Consider the following 19,090-nt stretch of genomic DNA (forward strand, 5'->3'; position numbering starts at 1 on the left):
TAATTCCCTAATTTGTTTGTAAGATACACAGGGAATACTGGAGATCCCAATCCACTTAAAGCATCTTGTCTGCTGCTTTACATTTTTGTTCTGAAATGCTGATTTGTCCCCAAAGAGTCCTCCCTGCAATCCTGCTAGTCATTAACATTGAAATGAAGAACGAGTCTCGGCTTTTCATGAGGGGTCTGTAAAATTCTGTAAAGCGTTCCTGCAGTGTGTGTGTGTGTGTGTGGGTGGCTGTATGCGTGTTTGCTTTGGCTGTCTAATGAAACCAAGATTAGAAGGAGGGGAAATTTCATGTTCAATGCTGAGAATTCACACTCAGACGATGGTGTGGCTTGCACTGCTAACACTTACTGATACGTGTCGAGGCGTTTGATGACATGCTTGTCCAAACACACAAATCAAAAAGCTGAAAGCTGCCTGGCATGCCACAGTGGTGCAATCTCAAACACTCATCCCTCTGTGTATTATAAATGCTACTCAGTCTATTTTCTTTTTTTTTTTTGTTAGCTTTCAAAACCTTTTGATGAAGTCATTTCATATTGATCCTCTTGAGGGTTCCACAGTTGTTCTAGCCTTGATTTTAGCAGATATGTGATTTTTATACGTAGACAATATTTAATATAATATTTTATCATATTTCCATAATAGCTTTTGTATAATACAACCATCACAAACACATCCTGGACTCTCAGGTTTCCTCTGGTTAACAATACAAGTGTGAGGTAGAGTGTGAAACTGACAGTGTACCTTATTTATATAAAAGGTTTTTGTTCGTATCGGTACACACTCAAACTTTTGTTTGTGCATATTACCTAAAACAGAAATGCAAAATCTTGGCTTATAAAGACCAATGTATCCTTGGCTTGTAAAACTGTGGGACTCTTTAAATTATATTGTTTGACACTATAGGCATATTCACAATGTTTATTTTGATAATTTGGTTTACTTTTAATGTTCTCTGACTGAATTAGTGAACACTATCTTTAGGTGTAGTGCCCATTATGTAACATTTACATGCATTGATGTGAATATTGTAGCAGCCTTTGACATTTTTTCTTACATATTTCAGTTATCAGGGTTTTTGATTAATTAAATCTTTATTACTTTCACAAATAAGCCAGTCTCTTGACAGCTCTAAATATCGTACATGCTCCAAATCAGAATAAATTTAACCGTCAAGGACTTGTATGCTTCCAGAGCACTTTGTGCATTAGTTACTGAATAAAGTAATTAAATATCCTGATAGAAAACTGTTGTGTACAGCTTCCAACCACTTATTTAAGATTGAATATTTGTCTGGCAATGTACCACACAACAGATGATTTGTCACAAAATATCTGAAAAAAGCAATGCAGTCTGAGTACGGTTTTTTCTTTTGTGGTGCGTTCTTTTATTTTTATTATTCAGAAGTCAGACTGAGTTTCCTGTTGAAAATATAAGAACACCCACTGATTCTCAAGTTTTATCTTTAGAATCTATATGTTGCTCTGTCAGGTAGATTATAATGAAAGCTACACCTATATACTAACTATTATCACTTGTGATGAGTTTTCTTTCACTAAGCCAATGGCAAACATAGTTCAATAAAATTTGTCTTTATGGACATGTTTCTTTTGTGTTTGAAAAATAATTTTTTTTAAATTTATTTGTTACCCACCACGTCTTGCATCACTCCCACATTTGAACTACGACTTCTGTTTTTTTAATATATACATTTATACACACAAATGTTTGCAATATCATTAAATGGCAATATTCTTTCCTGCTTTGATTATGTTGGAAATTTGTTTTAATGTCATCATCTAATCAGAAATTCTCTTTTACTGAGAAAACGATTTTTAGCTTGAGCTGATGCCTTTTTGAAGAACTGTCAAGCCCTTACATGTGCATTTCAGAATGTTATAATTGTGTCTAAATCATGTTGAAATTATGTTCTGTGATTTCAAAAGTTATTGATCAAAGTGATCTGAGATTATTTTTGCATCTCCTGCCTCCCACTGTTTAGTTACATACCTAAAGATACTGCAATCATTAAAGCAGTTTTGACAATCTGTTTCGCTTGGTCCTAAACTTTGAAAATTGACCATATTTCCTTTTTTTTTTTAAAAGATTTAAAGATTTAAAGATTTTATTTGACACTAGAGGCCTTAGTCACCAAATCTTGTGGTTTGTTTACATTATTAGGGGTGTTTTTATGCTACTGAACTAATTACTTCTGTCACAGTTTTGTGTCGACTTGCTCTGTAATTTCTAATTTGTCTGTGCAGTTCATGGCAAAGTGTTTCCACGCCTCTTTACTGAAAATTAAAGATTCCTATACACAGTGAACATTTTTCTGCATGGTTATTGTGAAGTAAATTTTTTTTTTCCCATCTCTTTCAGGTCTGCAAGAGGTGACTGTTAGAAGAAATGCCGGTCCCAGGTGCCCTAGTACATCATCACCGGGACCATGGCAACTCCTTTGCCAATGACAAAAAAGAGGTGCTTCCATGGCTTCGCCAGCCTTGCTAGATGGTCGGCATCCTCCTTGATGCTCCTATGGTTGCCTTTGGTGTTGCTATGGCTGCCGTGGCCTGCCCAAGCTGAACAACTGGCCAGCGGGGGACCGAGTGGAAAGGCGCTTCATGGTTCCCTGTCGTCCCCAGCATCGTCGTCGTCATCCTCCTCCACCTCCTCGTCCCCGTCCAGCTCCTCAGCATGGGGCTTCAACACACGGCAGAGTGGGGGGCAGCTGGACTGGCTGCTGTCAGAGAAAGGACCTTTTCACAAATGCCCGGAGTACACGGAGTTCAGAGAGAGGTTCCAGCAAGGGTTTTCTACAAGATACAAGATTTACAGGTGAGAGGGGGTGTTCATATGTGTGGCAGAATGCACTTAAGATTTGGAAGATCAAAAGGTGGAGCAGAGAGTGGCACTCTGCCTTAAACCTAAGTGTGGGGTTTTGTGTCTCCCTGTTCAAAGAGCTGCTTACCCACCATTTTGACTTGTGATCTCTTGATATGAAAGACATCCACTAGGAATCTCTTGTCACAAGACGCATATGTTTGAGTTTAAGGTATAGATTCGTCTGAAGTTTTGTTTGGGATCAAAGCATCTGAGAGAGGTAAAATAAAAAAAAAAGAAAAGAAAAAATAAAAAGCATAGAAACCTTTATTCCTCCTTTTAGCTTACTGGACATTGTTAAAAACATCTATAGAAATGTTTTTTCTCCCTGAAAAGTAAAATCCATTTCGGTGTTACTCATTGTGATTGTTCAAAATAACTTTTTTAATCAATTGGTAGCAGCTTTAGGATGTTATGTGTGCTAACTGAGAGCAGGTCACTGTGTGGGTCGCCTTTCACCTTCCATATTCAAACTAAAAACAGAGAGTAAATGAGTTTAACTCAGCTGAATGTTAGCTGTAGTCGTTAAATCTGCTACAACTGTCTTTAAGTTGAAATGTTTTAGAACATATACTTGAATTTTATTCCTTCTTTTTACTTTTATTTTTTTCTCCCATGCACTTGTGGATTCTTGACACTTTAAATCAAAAAACATGGTTTGAAAAGGTCCTTCGAGTTGCTTTTATTTCACAAATGTAGAGTCAATCTCGAAATTTGTAAGATATGTGAAGAAAATGTAATTTCATCTGCAGGAGTGATCCATCTACAGCTGTGAGAAAGACTAGCATATTAACGCTGGATATGCTAGCTGTGTACACACACACACACACACACCAACACATGTATATCACTGAGTGAAAACACAATATATAGATTAATTACACACAGGTGGATGTTTGAAAGCCCTTTTTTCTGATAATTATGAAGATTTTTTACTTACCACTTGACATTTATAATTAAAATTTGCCCTCAGACCAAAAAGGCAAAAAACTTTTTAAATGGAAATGTGAGCAAAAGGAAACATGTTTCATATAGCTCACACATTTGCTTGAAGGTTGTTATTTTCAAAAAGCACTTTTAATCTCACAAACCAGCCTCATATGAACACATATTCTAATTTACTGAATATGACTATGAACTCTTTTTTCTGTGAATCACATGGTTACTTTGTCCTGAGCCCTCAGCAGGTCAGAGCTGTAAAGATTCTGCGTGTGAACTTCTTATGAGGAACGGTAGATTTGTTCACGCTGATGTTGAAACTGCAAGTTGTGCCACTGTTATGGCCTTTGACTCCTAAGATGTTTTTTCCTAATTCATCCCTATGAGCTCTGCAGGATCACACTGAATGTAGCGCAACCCTGACCTGTATGACCGAAGAACTTTTTATGAGCACAGTTTACAACTTGCAGTATACCATCACTGTCCTCAAAAAGAGCTGAAGAGCTGCAGTACCTATTTTACCACGCAGCAAACCAAAGCAAATAATTAAACACAAAGTGAAAACAAGTCAAGGTTTCCTGTTTTCTACAAGCATGTCTTTGACATTCCACACCTACAGACATTTTATTAAGTTTATCCTGTCTAATATATTAAACACAATCAGGTTTCTTTTCCCATGACACAAACCTGCTGGTTTGGACTTTGCAAGCGAGCACTGACATGTAACATTTAAAAGTGGATGGAAGATTTTGTTTATGTTTGTAGAAAAGAAAAAAAACCTGAATGGTCTTGGTAGCTTTCAATGTTTGCAGCATGGCAAGGAAATACCACTGGAGATGTTTTCTATAAGGCACAGTGAAGAAAACTCCATTGTGAGCTTTCATGGAGTTTCAGTTCTTCAGCTGTGGAATAATGTCTTGGTGTTTCAAATTTAAAAAATGGCACTTCAAATCGTATAGAGGACTTTCTCCAGAAGAATAACTTCTCTCTTTTGGACCATCCTGCATGTTCCTCTGATCTAAATTCAACCGGAGGCATTTGGAGATGGAAAGCAAGGCTTCTTTTCCTTATCAGTGTACTGGAAACACAAATGGGCTTGTCTAAAGGAGTTGTTAATGGGGCAATGAGAATAACGGGGCCTGAGTCTTTTCACACTTGTAGTTCTGTTTGGGTTGTTTTAGCGTGAAAGTCTTAATTAATATTTTGAGCATCCTGTTTGAGTTTAGAAGATATATTCAAGTAAATACCCTTACTATTTGTGTGGTATCTTGCCAGATTGTCTTGTTTTTGCAGTTTGAAGCTCAACTTACAACATATGATCCTGCAGCACAAAATGCAATGACTTCTAAGTTTTTCTTGCCAATCTAGGATTTAGGCAAGAGTATATAATGACATATCAGAGATTTGTGGCTATGTTTTTGGTATTTTTTAATTTTTTTATCATAGCTGTAATCATATTTAAGAGCTGTAATAAACAACATCCAACTTCAGCATTATACTCCTGCAATGACCAGCCAATAAATATTTATATGAGGAGACAAAGTGATCTCCCACCATGTGTGACAGAACAGTTGCTGTAAATCATTATCTGCATTCTTTGAATCTTTGCAAGGACTGCTCTAAGTTGCTTTTTATATTGACAGCATGTTATATTTTATTTTTATTTTGTCTACAATTGCTACTCAGTGGTGGTTGTTGTGTGTCTTGTCTCTATGCTGCTGTGACTGCGAAATAATTTCCCTGCTGGGATGAATAAAGTAATTCTATTCTATTCTATCAGCATATTAAAGACAAAATGACTTGGATTCAACATTTGAACTGTTTTTAGCATCTTATAATGGTGAAGAACGCAGTTAACATTACCAGTTGCAAACTGGAAGCTCTGTCATTATTCTCTGGAGAATGTATACCTTTATTCCACACATGGCCTCTTTGCAAGGTGCTAAAAGTGGCTTCAGGTCAAATTCAAATCGGCATCCAATTTGGCCCCAAATTGACATCCTGTGGCAGCCACCTGCCTTACTGGAAAGATTTGAGTATGAAATTACCAAAACTGCCAAACTGGCCAAAAAAAGGGCCTAAAAAATAGAAAATCCAAAAGGTGTGAAATGACCAGCACCCCATAAATTCAGTGAAGCAAAGGTGAGGCTGATTGGAAAGAACCCCCTCCGGATGCCATTGAGTGCGCCCACCTTCAGGACTCTACATGCGAGTTTCATGAGAGTGTCATAAGTGACATGTCGAAACATGAACATGATTTCATGTCAAAATCATGCTCTGTGATTTCAAGAACATGATTTAAATGTTCAGACTCTTTTTTTTTTTTTCCACCTTCTGCCTCCAACTACCTTTAGCAGCACTCTTGCTTCCAGCACTGTAGGGTCATAACTTTGCATACGGCTTTTTTTTTTTTTAAACGTTTTTTATTTTTTAGTTTGACTTCATTGTTACCCTGATGTAGAATTTGGTTTGATGTGTAACAAGGTTTCCCTTTACTTACAATTTACTGCTGATAGTTTCATTGTTTTCCAGCAATTGTTGATGAATTTTATCCTCTTGATTTTTATTATACAAATGTGTACAGAAATGATCCTGGTATGTGGAAAAGAAAAAAACAAAACATTATTTTCACAATTTCTGACTGGACATAGCTAAAGGCAGTGAAGATGGAAGCACATTAACTTGCACTTCCACCCACATGGGTTCATTCTCGCACCATACACAGCCAAAAACATCAGATCTTTCACTAATGTCTTCAGTCTTTGGGTATGAGCCAAGTATTATTGAGCTATCTGTCAGGACAGTTTTGTCTTACAATTAAACGCAATGCATTTGTGAGACATCATCTCACTTGAAGGGACAGAAAGAGGGGAAAAAGAAAAAGCTAAATTTATGTGCAGTCTCACACAAAGCTTGACACCTGACCAACTTGTTCTCGGCAACCTGCAGGGGGATCTGCTTCCCACTAAGAAAATGTCACATAACACATTTTAAAATTAAATATTTTTTATTTTATTTTAAGGTTCTCTAGTGCTTTTGCTACCCTGCGTCTAATCAATATTAGATCAAATAGTCAAAAATGCATCAAAAATTGATACTGATTACTGGTATTTATTGAAAATAGGCAAAAAAAAAAAAAAATATATGTCAAATTATTCCAGTATTTCAAGAAAAAAAACAATAAATGTCATATATACAGTATATTATTTATTTTTTACATATATATTTATAGATTTATTTATTTATTTTAGCCACAACTTAACCACCACTTAAGAGGAGAAAGGAGACGCTGCTGTTTTCAATTAGGTCTCTTTATTGATTTCCACTGATGGTTTTATTTGGCTGCATGTCGCTCTAATGGTCGCTCATTTGGGTCAAAACCATCCAGAAAATGTGAGTGCTTTTTGATAAGCCTTATTGGGAGGATAGTTTTCCGAAAGGAGTGGATTCTGTGCTTAGCATGGAGCGTCAGTGTCTTGAGGCTGTGAGCTGGGTCATTTCTAAATGATGCAGTGGAGTCCTGGGTCAGGTCCAGAGATAATGGCCCCTGTCACAATTATCATTATTCTGAAAATGGTAGCAGATGCTCACTCTGTTTGCTGAGGCTGCAGTTGGAATTTTTTATTTCCTCAATTTAAACTATATTATATTGAGATTTTTTTTTTCCTTTTGTCATTTCATTCCTCACCTTTCCTGCTCCGTGGAAATAGAGTACCCATTTTTTATAAGGGACATCATAGACGGTTCCTTGTTTACAAATGTAGACGTGAGCGTGGAAATGACACACTTTCTTTTGTTTTTAATTTTTTGCCCTTTGATTGTTCCAGCTGCTGACTGAGTGTATTTTCAAAGACGTGCACTTCAATCGATCCCTTCTGTCTAGAGTCTCCTTGCTGTCAAACGCGACATGAAAACGGCAATGTTTTTCTGTCTTCATCCATCTCCCTTCTTCACTCTCTCCTGTCTGCTCTTCTTTTCTCTCTATGCCTCAAGTTAAATCAAATGGAAATGACAGCATCACTTACAGATGGAAGGGAAGAGCTACGTAAAATGACAGGTGAAGGTTATGCGACAGATGTGGAAATAGTGACTCCACTTTTATCAGCAGGACACTTTGACTGATTTCCTTTATCTCAACTTTGACTTTGGGAGTTTTAGCAAAACGCTTTCACTTATGTATGTATAAATTCTGTTTATATAGGCCTAGATGATGAACAAACAAGTTGATATTAACATAAACAATTTGCATTTGTGTCACAGAGCTGCTGCCAAATATCCCCAGCTTAGGGATTTTAATGCCTTCTCTCTCCAGAGGCAACATGTGAGTCATCCGAGGTTTAGATGGTATTCTTTTTTTAGTTACGTTGCCTTTAATAGTCTTTATTTTATTTTTTCCGCCTCTTTGCTTACCTATCTCTGCAACATTCAGAATAATACAGTGGTACAGTAAAGTATTCACATCTTGATAATATGAATGAGATTAGACTGTCAAAGTTGGTCTACTTTTCAAAAGTAAAGTTATTACTAAAGTTTTTTCCCCCTTAAATTTGTACTCCTCTGTTTTGGTTTGCTGCTACCATTGCATCTACAATTCAATCCTACAGCGAAGCCAAAAATGACACTTCAAAGTTCACATTTTAGAAAGTTTCACGAGAGAGAGAGAGTTCATGATTTATAGTAATGGAGTAAATATCAAAACCTGATTTTATAGCTTTGAACACCCTAAAACAAATATGTTGCTGAATCAACTTTTGGTTTGATTTTACTAATCAGTCTTCCTAGGTTTACAGTGGAGCCAGGAGGTGGAAACAAATACTTGGAAATGCAGGAAGTTCTTAAAAGTATCTAAGTTGGGCCCGGTATTAGTTATCCCCTCAACCAATTTAGCGTCAAAGCAAATTTTGCCACCCTGTTTCACTGCTGAAGATTTTGTCAGCAATTATGAGAAGGGATTAATTAGTGCAAAAGAGGCTTGACATTTTATTCTTGCATACCTTCTTTTTTAAAATTTAGAGGTAAATACCTATACTTTTCAAAATGTATACTTTTCACAAATTTTTATTGTCTTGAGAAAGTCCAGTTTTATTTCACATCAGTGAATAAAAATAATAAATAAAAATCTGACAGGTATGAATAATTTTGGACAGTCTCTGTCTGGACTATGGAATAGTCACAACACAACTATTTCCAGGTCTGACTAAAAATCCCCCAAGACTTTAATGCAGAAAGTGTTATGTTCCTTTTAGTCCTGTGGACTAAAAGGAACATAACACTTTCTGGTATGAATGACATTAAAACGACACATTGCATCAGGGCCTGAACACTGTACTCATAGTGAAACATTGCAGCATCACAATCTAAGAGTTACTTTTCAATATTTTCCTAAGATGGAACCTTTGTTTTTGTCAGAGTTGGTGAAACTATGAATTTTCCAAATATTAGTCAGTTTTAACCCTAAACATCCAGGTGTTTTTTCTGGAAGATTCTAGTTTGATAGTCAAATAAACAAGAGAATGGTTTCAACAGAAGAAAATGTAACAATAGATGTGGGTAATGGCTGCCCTGGCTGAACAGGTTCATTTTAGAAGCAATGCTATGCCATTTGCCCCAGCTTAATGTCAAATATAAACACTGCTTATTTATACAGAATTACTCAGAATGAAAGAAAAAGGTGGGTGATGGAAGGCTTTTTCCATTTTTTTGTAACTGTAAAGAAAATGTGCAATATAGATTATCAAAAAATGAATGACCCCGATTGAATAACTCATTTAATTACATAATAGTGGATTAGACGTTCTTATAGCTATATGTGCAAATTTGTCCTTATTGTATAAGGACAACTTATTGGAGTCGCACAGTAAACACTGCCACTACATGCACTTCCCTCTTGTGTCTCTAATTGTACCCAAGTGACCTCTCTAATGGTGATATCTGATTATCATTAAGGAAAATAAGTGCTGTCAGGCTTTTCTCTGCTGTAACTTCCTACAGGACTAGAGTAAAATTGTCAGCTCTCATTAGCTTTTAATCAGGGGTAATGATGTGACTACATAGAAGCAGCACTTTTTTTAAGCCATCCCTAATCTGCTAAAGCCTTTAATCACATCATCGCATAACTCACACCGTTACATGTAACAATGTTAAACAAGCTTTAAAAGCCGTTAAAGTTTTGTGTTGCGGTCAGTGCGCTCTCAGTGTCTTCCCCTCCTTGTGGGAGTGCTAAGAGAAATTTATATCCCAAGACACTATTGTTGGATTGTAGGCGGGGTGCCACTTTTGCATCTGCATGTATATGTGCGTCTCAATGAATTTGTGAAATAATCAGAGAATCGTCAATAGGAGATGAATTGAATTTTACAGCTCTGGTGTTTGGACTTGATGGCTGCCCTGCAGATGGTCATCAACTTGATCCACAAGTGGGATAAGCCATAAAAACTAATTGTTAAAGAAGCTGGCTGTTCACCACATGATTTATCCAAACATATTATTGAAAAGTTGAATAGAAGGAGAAACTGTGCCAGAAAAAGGTGCACAAGCCACAGGGAATAACTGCAGCCTTGAGATGATTGAGAAGCAAAGTCAATTCAAGATGTTGGGGAATACTCGTGAAGAGTATACTACGACTGAAGTTAGTGCTGCAAGAACCACACTCATAAAAATATTCAGGTCGACAGCTGTTGCATCTCATGAGCCAGAGATGTCTGTCTAGGTTTTAGGTAAATGTTTTACCTACATTAGGTAAAGAAGGACTGAGTAATGTCCTGCTTTCAGATGAAAATAAGTTTTGCATTTCATTTAGAAGTCAAGGATCCAGAGTCTGGAAGAAGAGTGGAGAGGCACAGACATTTTTCTCAAGGATAAAATATATGTCTTAAAAAAAATCCAATAATAATCATCAAGCTTTAATCATCTAAATTAACAGAAATAAATCTTTAAAATAGATCACTCAGAATGATAAGTCATCAGTCACAATGAGCGCCTCAGCTGAGATATCTTGTTACTTAATACAAGATATCAAGTAACAAGATAGCTAAGATATTAAGGCATTTAAACAGATCAGTAAAATAGTACTGCGTCATTTTGGATCAAAGAGGAAATGTGACTTAAAGCTATGAATTAAAAGGAGAAGGCTACAATATTTAAAATTTAAGGCATTTTCAGTCTTAATCCACACTTTTCTTATAATGCTACCTATTTGCATACTTATAATACTGCTTCACAAGTTGCCAGGGGAAATTGTCCAGGGTGAACCTGTGTGTCTCAGGACATCACAGAGACACAGGACAAAACACGTAAGCACACGCACACCCCCTCACACTAACCCTAACCCTCACACACTACTCAACCTTCTTGCTGCAAGGCAACAGTGCTACTAACTGTGTTACTGTGCAGACCTAGAATCAGTGTATCCAATATTTTTCTTTTTTCTTTATTTTTTACCTTTAACAATACAGAGGATATAAAAGTTCTACAGAATCATTTTCCAAAGCGGAGTTCATGGCCTTTCTGGACTTTATGAGCCTTTGCATACACCAGAGGCCTTTGCATACTCCAGACGTTCAGAGATACCAGCTGTTTTGTATAATATGCTGTTTATGTACATGCAAAGCTTAAATAAAGTGAAGACCCACAAAGAAATGTCTATCAAGCAAAAATTTGGAGATTTACTGCTCTTCTGCTATTTATTATTTTATGTATCCCTTTTTACATTTGAAATATGAAAATCTAAACCTGTAGATTATCTGCAATTATTCAACCCTCAGTGTGAATTAAGTTCTTGGTCACAATTTCCGGAGTACTTATTCTGATTTCTAATCATTCTTAGCAGAAAGCCATGTTTCCTGGTACCCCTGTTGGCAACCGTTGACACATTTTTTTTCTACTTTTGTTTCCCTGCCATAAACAGGATTTGCTTAATATACAACATTGAAAAATGTGTAAAGTAGCGAGGTAAGGCCTCTAATTTTACAATTGGTCTCTCCAAATCAGATGCAAAATGCCGCTGTAGTTTCCAATTTATTCCACCGCTTCATCTTTTACTTATCATGAGCACCATTTTGTTGTGATTATCTGCTGTAAACATGATTCATGAGGCTTGGGATCATTGTGCTGTTCAAAGGTTCAATGACCTCCAAACTCCAGCTTTGTTATAGATGGCATGACATTTTCTTACTGGATTTTCAGACGCTTGATTGAATCGGTTTTGAATCACTGTGGGCATTGTACGGTATTCAGCATGTATGTCTTCCTCCTCCTTCAGAAATACAGCTGATCATTAGGAGCAAAAAACTACAGATTTGATGTATCACTCCATGGAGATGACTTCTGAACCTCTGCAGCTTACTTATGTAGTTGAGAGTAATTTGGAACTTGTTTTTCTTAGGTTTTTGGGTCACTGCAAAAAAAAAAAAAACTGGTTCCAAACTGCACATCAAGCTTGGAGTCCTTTGTGTAAAAACTGAAACATGGGTTGCTGCTACCAATAAGTCTTGTGGTTGGTCTTTTGCAGCCAGTAGAGGAATTTTAACCAAATGTTTCTTTAGAAATCCAACAAGAGTCGTTGATTATTTTCTCTGCCATGTCTTCCTAGACATGACAGAGTCTACCTAGCAAAAAACAGTTGCTTCCAACTGTTTTTTTCTTAAACCCAATAAAATATGTTCAATAGAAATAGGTGATCAACTATGGCAAACAATTATCTGAACCATTTTATAATTACTGTAATTTAAAGATTTTTAAACAATCTTGGCATTTAACAGGGTTGATGTAGACAAAGAGCATCAATAAATCAGAGAGTCCTGAAAAAGCATAGTAATTGATGCGTTGGAGAGATCAATTCATTTCAGTTCAAAGCTGATGTCATCTGCTGAATCACTTTCAGTGATATCACACTGAAGATTCTCAAAGGCAAAACCAGTGTTTTCATTATTATCTCTCCAAGGTTACACAAATGATTACTTTTTATTTTTTTTGGCATTTCTTATCAGAATTCCAATGGCTCTTGTCTAATTTTTATCTCTCCCTGTTCTACTAGAAATTGTCTGAAAACAGAGTTTGGGTGTAGTGTGTTTGACTCTGGTTAGGTGTTTGAATATAGGGTGTTGGGAGACAGACAGTGGGTTTCTTCTATGGTCAACAACATCAGAGACATAAAGAGCTTAGCGTGGACACAGCAGCAGGGCAGAAAAAGGGCCTGTGGCTCTGTGATGGAAACAGTCAGGAAGTAACAGGCTGCACAGCACGATACATTTTCCTGATGAGCACAGTGTTTATACCTTTGTCTGTGTGTGTGTTCCAGCTGACCAACAAAACTCTTGTAAATTTCCATAACACCTATTTGGGCTGCCCACTGGGTCGCCACATATAAATATACCCACAGGTTTGGGGTTTTTGTAGATTTTGGAGTTTCATAACAGGACAACACAAAAGAGGTTCCAACTGCTGCATAAATTACTGCTGCTTTTTATACAAAGTCTGGGTTTGAATGCACAAAGGGAGGAGGACTTTGATAGGAGCACAAATACAAGCATTATAATCTAAATAAAACGTGCACATATGAACAGCATTAAATATCACCCAATTGCATAGTTACAAAATATGTCATCTGTGTAATAATGTGACAAGTTAAAGAACTGTCAGCATTGAAGCAGACAGCATTTTTATTCTATGAAAATGGTCCATAAAGTAAAAAGGTTTTCTATTAGGGATTCGGACATTCAGAAATTACTAAAATAGAAGACAAATCTTATAATTTGACTTTTGTGTTTGGTGACACAAAAGGAAAGTTTACAACTGATGTAAAGGAGATTTTTCAAAGCCTTTTTTCCAGAAACAACTTAAGTTGCTTCTTGGGGAAATGTCACCCACTCAGTGCATTACTACACTGTTTCCCTAATCTACATGTAGTGCTGCAGAGAAGTTTTTTTGTCTGCAGTTTTTCATCAAATTATTGACTTTGTAAAAAAAAAAAGCAATATAGGTGCACAGTTGCATTATCTCTTTTATGTATAGTTATGAGGAACCCTCTTTAAATATATTATTATTTTTATTATTAAAGCAGTAACATTTTTTTAAAAAATTGTAAACATAACTGAGACTTGTTGCACAGAAATTATAATAAAAATCCTATTTATAAAGGAAAGACTCTTAATAAGCTAAAAATATGTTCTCATTCAGTCAGACAGCATCATTAGATTCATCCTGATTTACTATATCACATCAAAATTAGAATTTCAGTTTTTGTTAAATTGCAGACATAAGAAAGGATGTGGGATGGGAAGAGTAATAAAAAGATACTTTAGCACAAACATAAAATTACAGCATAAAACTATAATAAATAAATGTCCCCATCCATTCCCTCAATAAATATTCTGCTTTTCATGTATCGATTATGTGTCAGATTGTGATATGTGCATTAAAATGTATATCATGACCATATATTGTGATAGAAATATTTAAAAGTAACCATTTTATTTTGTATTCATTACATTCTCACTTCATCATTAATTAACATCAGGAAAACGTAGGAATGTAGAAATATTTGTATTCCTGAGTTTTTTTTCCCTCATTTTTTTATTTTTATTGTATTATATGTTTCTTTTTGTAACAGATGTTAGAGAACAGATCAGAGCACACTTTAATTCCCAACCATCTTCAAAATGTTCAAACGTAGTCAAATTTTGAAAAATTATTACCTATTTTGCAACACTGTACTCTATACTTAAGATATATAAAATATACTTTATTGAGCCACTAATGTATTTCCTAACCATCTAAATGTTTTTCACTCGGTTCCTGCTCATGATAGATTATAAGGGGCTATCATGATGTATTTCAAAAGAAAAATGATTCAACTTTAAGAATGTTGACAAGAAGTGTAACTGAGGAAAAATAAGTTCTAAGTAGTTTTTCATTAATCTCCAAATTGGTTATTGATTTACATTCAAATACAGCAAAAAAATCAATGAGTTTTCATTTTTCACACCACCTTATGTGTCAAACTAACAAGTTTGCTGACAGAAAAATGATCAAGCAGGTTGGTATCGATTCTTAAAGTTTAGCTTATGCCAAGATGCTTCAGTTCTTTGTTGGTCATATAATTGTGATATTGTAAACTTTCAATAATCTGTCATTTTAAATCATTGTAGGCCTGAGGCCATGGAAGAGAGGCAAAAAACTTTCATTTTCACAATTTCTCTATTTCTTTAAGTTTTGTCCAGCCATGATAAACTAGAACTGTTGTGAGTTATAATGCAATACAGGATTTTATATCATTCTTTACCTATAGTTTATGTTGAAGCAACAAAACCTCACCTATGAAAAGTCACAATATTACTAGTCCAGCACTAAAGTAAACTTAGTATGTTATTTTATTGTATGGCCTTACTTCATAAAATATCCTATTGTGATGTGACAAATGCCTATTCTTAAATAAGTCAGATCTTTATTGGACTAAAAAGATCCTGATTAAAAATGACACATTACAGAATAAAATACATTAAAGAAGACACTGTAGAAAAAAAGCCTAGCTGTTTTATTGTTTATGAGACAAATCATTGTCACGTTTAGTTAATTTTCTCCAAGTAATGAAACTCATTTTAGGGAATTCTGTGGTATTTCTTGAGGGAGCAGAGTTTATTTTATTATCCAGTGATGTCGTAAAACAAGTGGTAGAGGGGAAAAAAAGTCTTTAAATATCTGCAGCTTTGAAAGGTCACGCAAAGCGCATCAAATTTCAAATGATGTGACAGATTTATTGCAAAATAATAAAAAAATCTGCTGGCTTGAAAGGTGACCCTAAACTTTGCAGCTTTTATCCTCTCTAGGAGGCAAATTTACAATAGATCGACTTGTAACAATGGCCACTAATTGCTTCTGAGAAACTCACTGAACATTTTATAGCATTGCCAACTGTTAGGCACCGACTCTCATTTTATGTCAGCTACAAAAAGTTTGGTGTCAGCTGCTTGTACTCCTTTGGTGTAAGAAACCGAGACAGCAATACTCGGTGATTTGGAGCACAATGCAATTTGCGTACAGTATGTGCTTTGACAGTACATTTGTTTAGATTTGGCGGGGGAAAAAATGTGAAACTTTAACTTGTGCTGGGAAGAAAATTACTTTTGCGTTTGAGAGGAAGATAACTAATGAGTGACTATGTTTCCTTACCACAGTTTGGGCTTCATATAGGCATGGGCCGATTGTCAAGGTATACAGAGATTTACAAAAGTTCTTATATAAAAACCGCAGAAAAGTTTTTATAGTGCAGTTTCTATAATTATGAAATAAGAGCAGGGTTTTTTTTCTCAGCCTATCGAAAACAGGTTCCTATGTGTTTTGATATTTACAGAAAATATTTCAGCTGTTTCTCATTTTAGTAGACATAGACAGTCGGGAAGAAAAATTAAGAAACACAATAAAGAAGCTTCCATCAACAATGATTTTTGAGAGAGAATGCTCATTGAATTGTAGTTTAGTTATCCACTCTCAGTGGACATTCACATTAATGCATTTTTGGCATCTCCTCAAACAACATGGACGGCAGGGCAGGTGATGAACTGAAACGCAGAGTAGATTATCTGAATGAATGGTTTCTGAGCAAATAGTTAATAAAAGACTGGAAAAACTGTTGATGAGAATGTGGTTTATTTAATCCTCGGGACCAAACTTGATGCCACTGGATTTCATTTGTGTTTGCGTGTGTAACTCCTGATGTCAGAGTTATAAGTTATGGCTAGGAACTACAGGATTTTTTTCAGTGCAATAATGTAACAATATTCAATCTGCTATTCTTTCAATTTAACACAACAGCTCAATAATTAATGACAGCTGACTGCAAAAAGACTAGATTTCAGTCATATTAAAATGTCTTCTAGAGTTGTTAAGAATCTGAATTGGGTAAAAGTGGTGTCAGCAGGCTGTAGCTTTCTGAAAACCACAGATGGGAAATTGGCTACTAAATTCTAATTGGTGCAACTCTAGTTTGTTTTGCTTAGCTGAACATTTTCTTTCTGAGTTAGGAATAATGTTTATGTTGATTGAGATATTTTCAGGAACAGCAGCCACTCAATGTTCTGCTTTTTAGCTTGGACAAGAGAGTTTTTAACAGCTGTGCCTGCTCCCATTATCTCTGATGCTGTTTTTAATAGGGTTGATCATTCATTTTAAATGTCCAGCAAAAATTATTTTGTTCTTTTGATACTGAGAAACTCTGATTGGAAATTTGATCTCTTCTTTTCGTAAGAAGAGAAAATCAATCATCAATTTTCTTTGCCTTTGATGCATGGTCTCTGTGATGCTAATACAAACATGAATTTGCTGCATAATGCATCCGCCACTCAGATATATCATTTACTTTCGATGATACACAAACAAATCTCTAGGTGGAATTTAATTGGTAACAGAGAAGGCAGATGGCAAAAGGATTGTTTTGCAACTAATTGTGAAATGCCAGACGGAAAAAAGCAGAGGTGTGACCAAGTCACTGTGTTGTAAGTCTCAAGTAAGTCTCAAGTCTTTGTCCTCAAGTCCGAGTCAAGTCTCAAGTAAAGACAGGCAAAAGTCGAGTCAAGTCTCAAGTCAGGAACCTTTAATTTCAAGTCATTTCAAGTCGTTTTTTTTTTTTTTTTTTTTTTATAATTTGCAATTATACATAAAATTCAAATAATAGACCATTTGTTAGTTTTAAAATATGTATTTATCTCAAATGATAGAACATGTGTAGCTGAACACAAAGTATAAAAAACATTTTTAAATTGGACCACTTTATTGCCCAGTTCTGTTAAACTTGATATTCAATAAAAAAAGACGAAAATGCTGACATTTCCACAGCACAATACAAAGAACCATAACAGCAGTTTTTTCCTCTTTTCTCTGACCTGTCAAAACAATATATTGTCAATATAATTTCCCAACGTAGATGTCTTCAAATACACCAACCATCCTTAGATGATACTAGACCCGGCTCATCATCATGATGGGACAGAGAGACTCTGTTCCCTGTGTTCAGGTCCAGAATCTGCTTTCTGTTCCGGAGCCCCGCTCACTATCCACCGGCTTCCTGAGCTAACACGGTGCACATTATTTGTGGAGGCATTTGACGGACCGGATTTATGGTAAATAATCACCAATTTAACCCGGAGTACACATGCTAACACGAAGTTAGCTAAAGTCAGCTATCTTACAGCAAAAGAAAAGCGCCACCTACCATCTTTGTGAAGCTTCAAATGCCGGACAAAGTTGGACGTCGTGGCATTTCCATCCGATATTCTCTTCTTGCATGTTTTACAAGTTGCAGTTCGTTTTTTAGTCGAAAGTTCATAACCTACGTAGCCAAAAGAAATTACTCGCGGAAGCATATTCAAGCGGTTATTTCGTATTTCGTTCCCTGAGCTCTGTAGCTTTGCCGCGTTTTTTTAAACGTCCAAATCCTGTTAATTTGATTGGTTGTGCTGCAGCTACGTACACATACATACATAAGGAGAGAGGAAAACCATAGTGACGGTCTGCGCATATTGATACGGAATGAGTGACATTAATTAATGACGCCACTTTATAAATAATGTGTTTTAAATTTTAAGACTTTGAGTAAAAAATATCAAGTCTTTTCAAGTAAACAGCTTCAAGTCGAGTCAAGTCCCAAGTCAATGGCATGAAAGTCAAAGTCAAGTCCGAGTCTTTGAGCATTTTTTCAAGTCAAGTCTCAAGTCGTGATTTTAACGACTCGAGTCTGACTCGAGTCCAAGTCATGTGACTCGAGTCCCCACCTCTGGAAAAAAGTTGCGATCATTAGAATGTCGGGGCAGATAAAATGCCTCAAGAAAATAAAAAAAAGAAGACTACAGAGTTAAGGTTGGTATGCATGAACAAGGAGGAACGGAATAAAGAAAAAGGGAAGACTATTGGGAAGAAGAGCAAATGGAATGGATTAGGAAAGATGGATGTGAGCAGCACTTTGTCTGGCAAGGGGCAATAAAGTTGTACATTTGTGTGGGAGGGAACATGGACGATGGAGAATAGTTTTCCAGGTGTGTACAACATTTAGGTTTATCATAACCAAGATGACTGAACAAGCCACCCTGCAATAAATCTGGCATTAATGTGCTGTCTTAGTTCCATTTTGTTCCACTTTTGTCAGTTTTGTTTCTCTTCCCCTTAATTTTAGTGAAATTAATTGCGTTTTGTGAAGAAGCTGATAGGGGCTGGACCCACAAATTACCACTTGTGTCTATATTCAGTTGTTGTTCCACTGTGAGTGTGGAAG

General features: G+C 36.0%; 1 protein-coding gene across 1 annotated transcript in view; it reads left to right on the top strand.

Moving 5' to 3' along the window:
• brinp2 (bone morphogenetic protein/retinoic acid inducible neural-specific 2) overlaps positions 1–19,090 on the top strand; it is a 205,093-nt gene that overhangs the window by 88,652 nt on the left and 97,351 nt on the right. The window contains exon 2 of the mRNA XM_028021397.1: positions 2,389–2,844. Coding sequence (XP_027877198.1) covers positions 2,456–2,844 — 389 coding nt within the window. The 5' untranslated portion in view covers positions 2,389–2,455. The remainder of the gene's footprint in view (positions 1–2,388; positions 2,845–19,090) is intronic.

The sequence above is a fragment of the Xiphophorus couchianus genome, chromosome 6 (genome assembly GCF_001444195.1).
Source record: "Xiphophorus couchianus chromosome 6, X_couchianus-1.0, whole genome shotgun sequence".
In the NCBI taxonomy this organism is placed as follows: domain Eukaryota; kingdom Metazoa; phylum Chordata; class Actinopteri; order Cyprinodontiformes; family Poeciliidae; genus Xiphophorus; species Xiphophorus couchianus.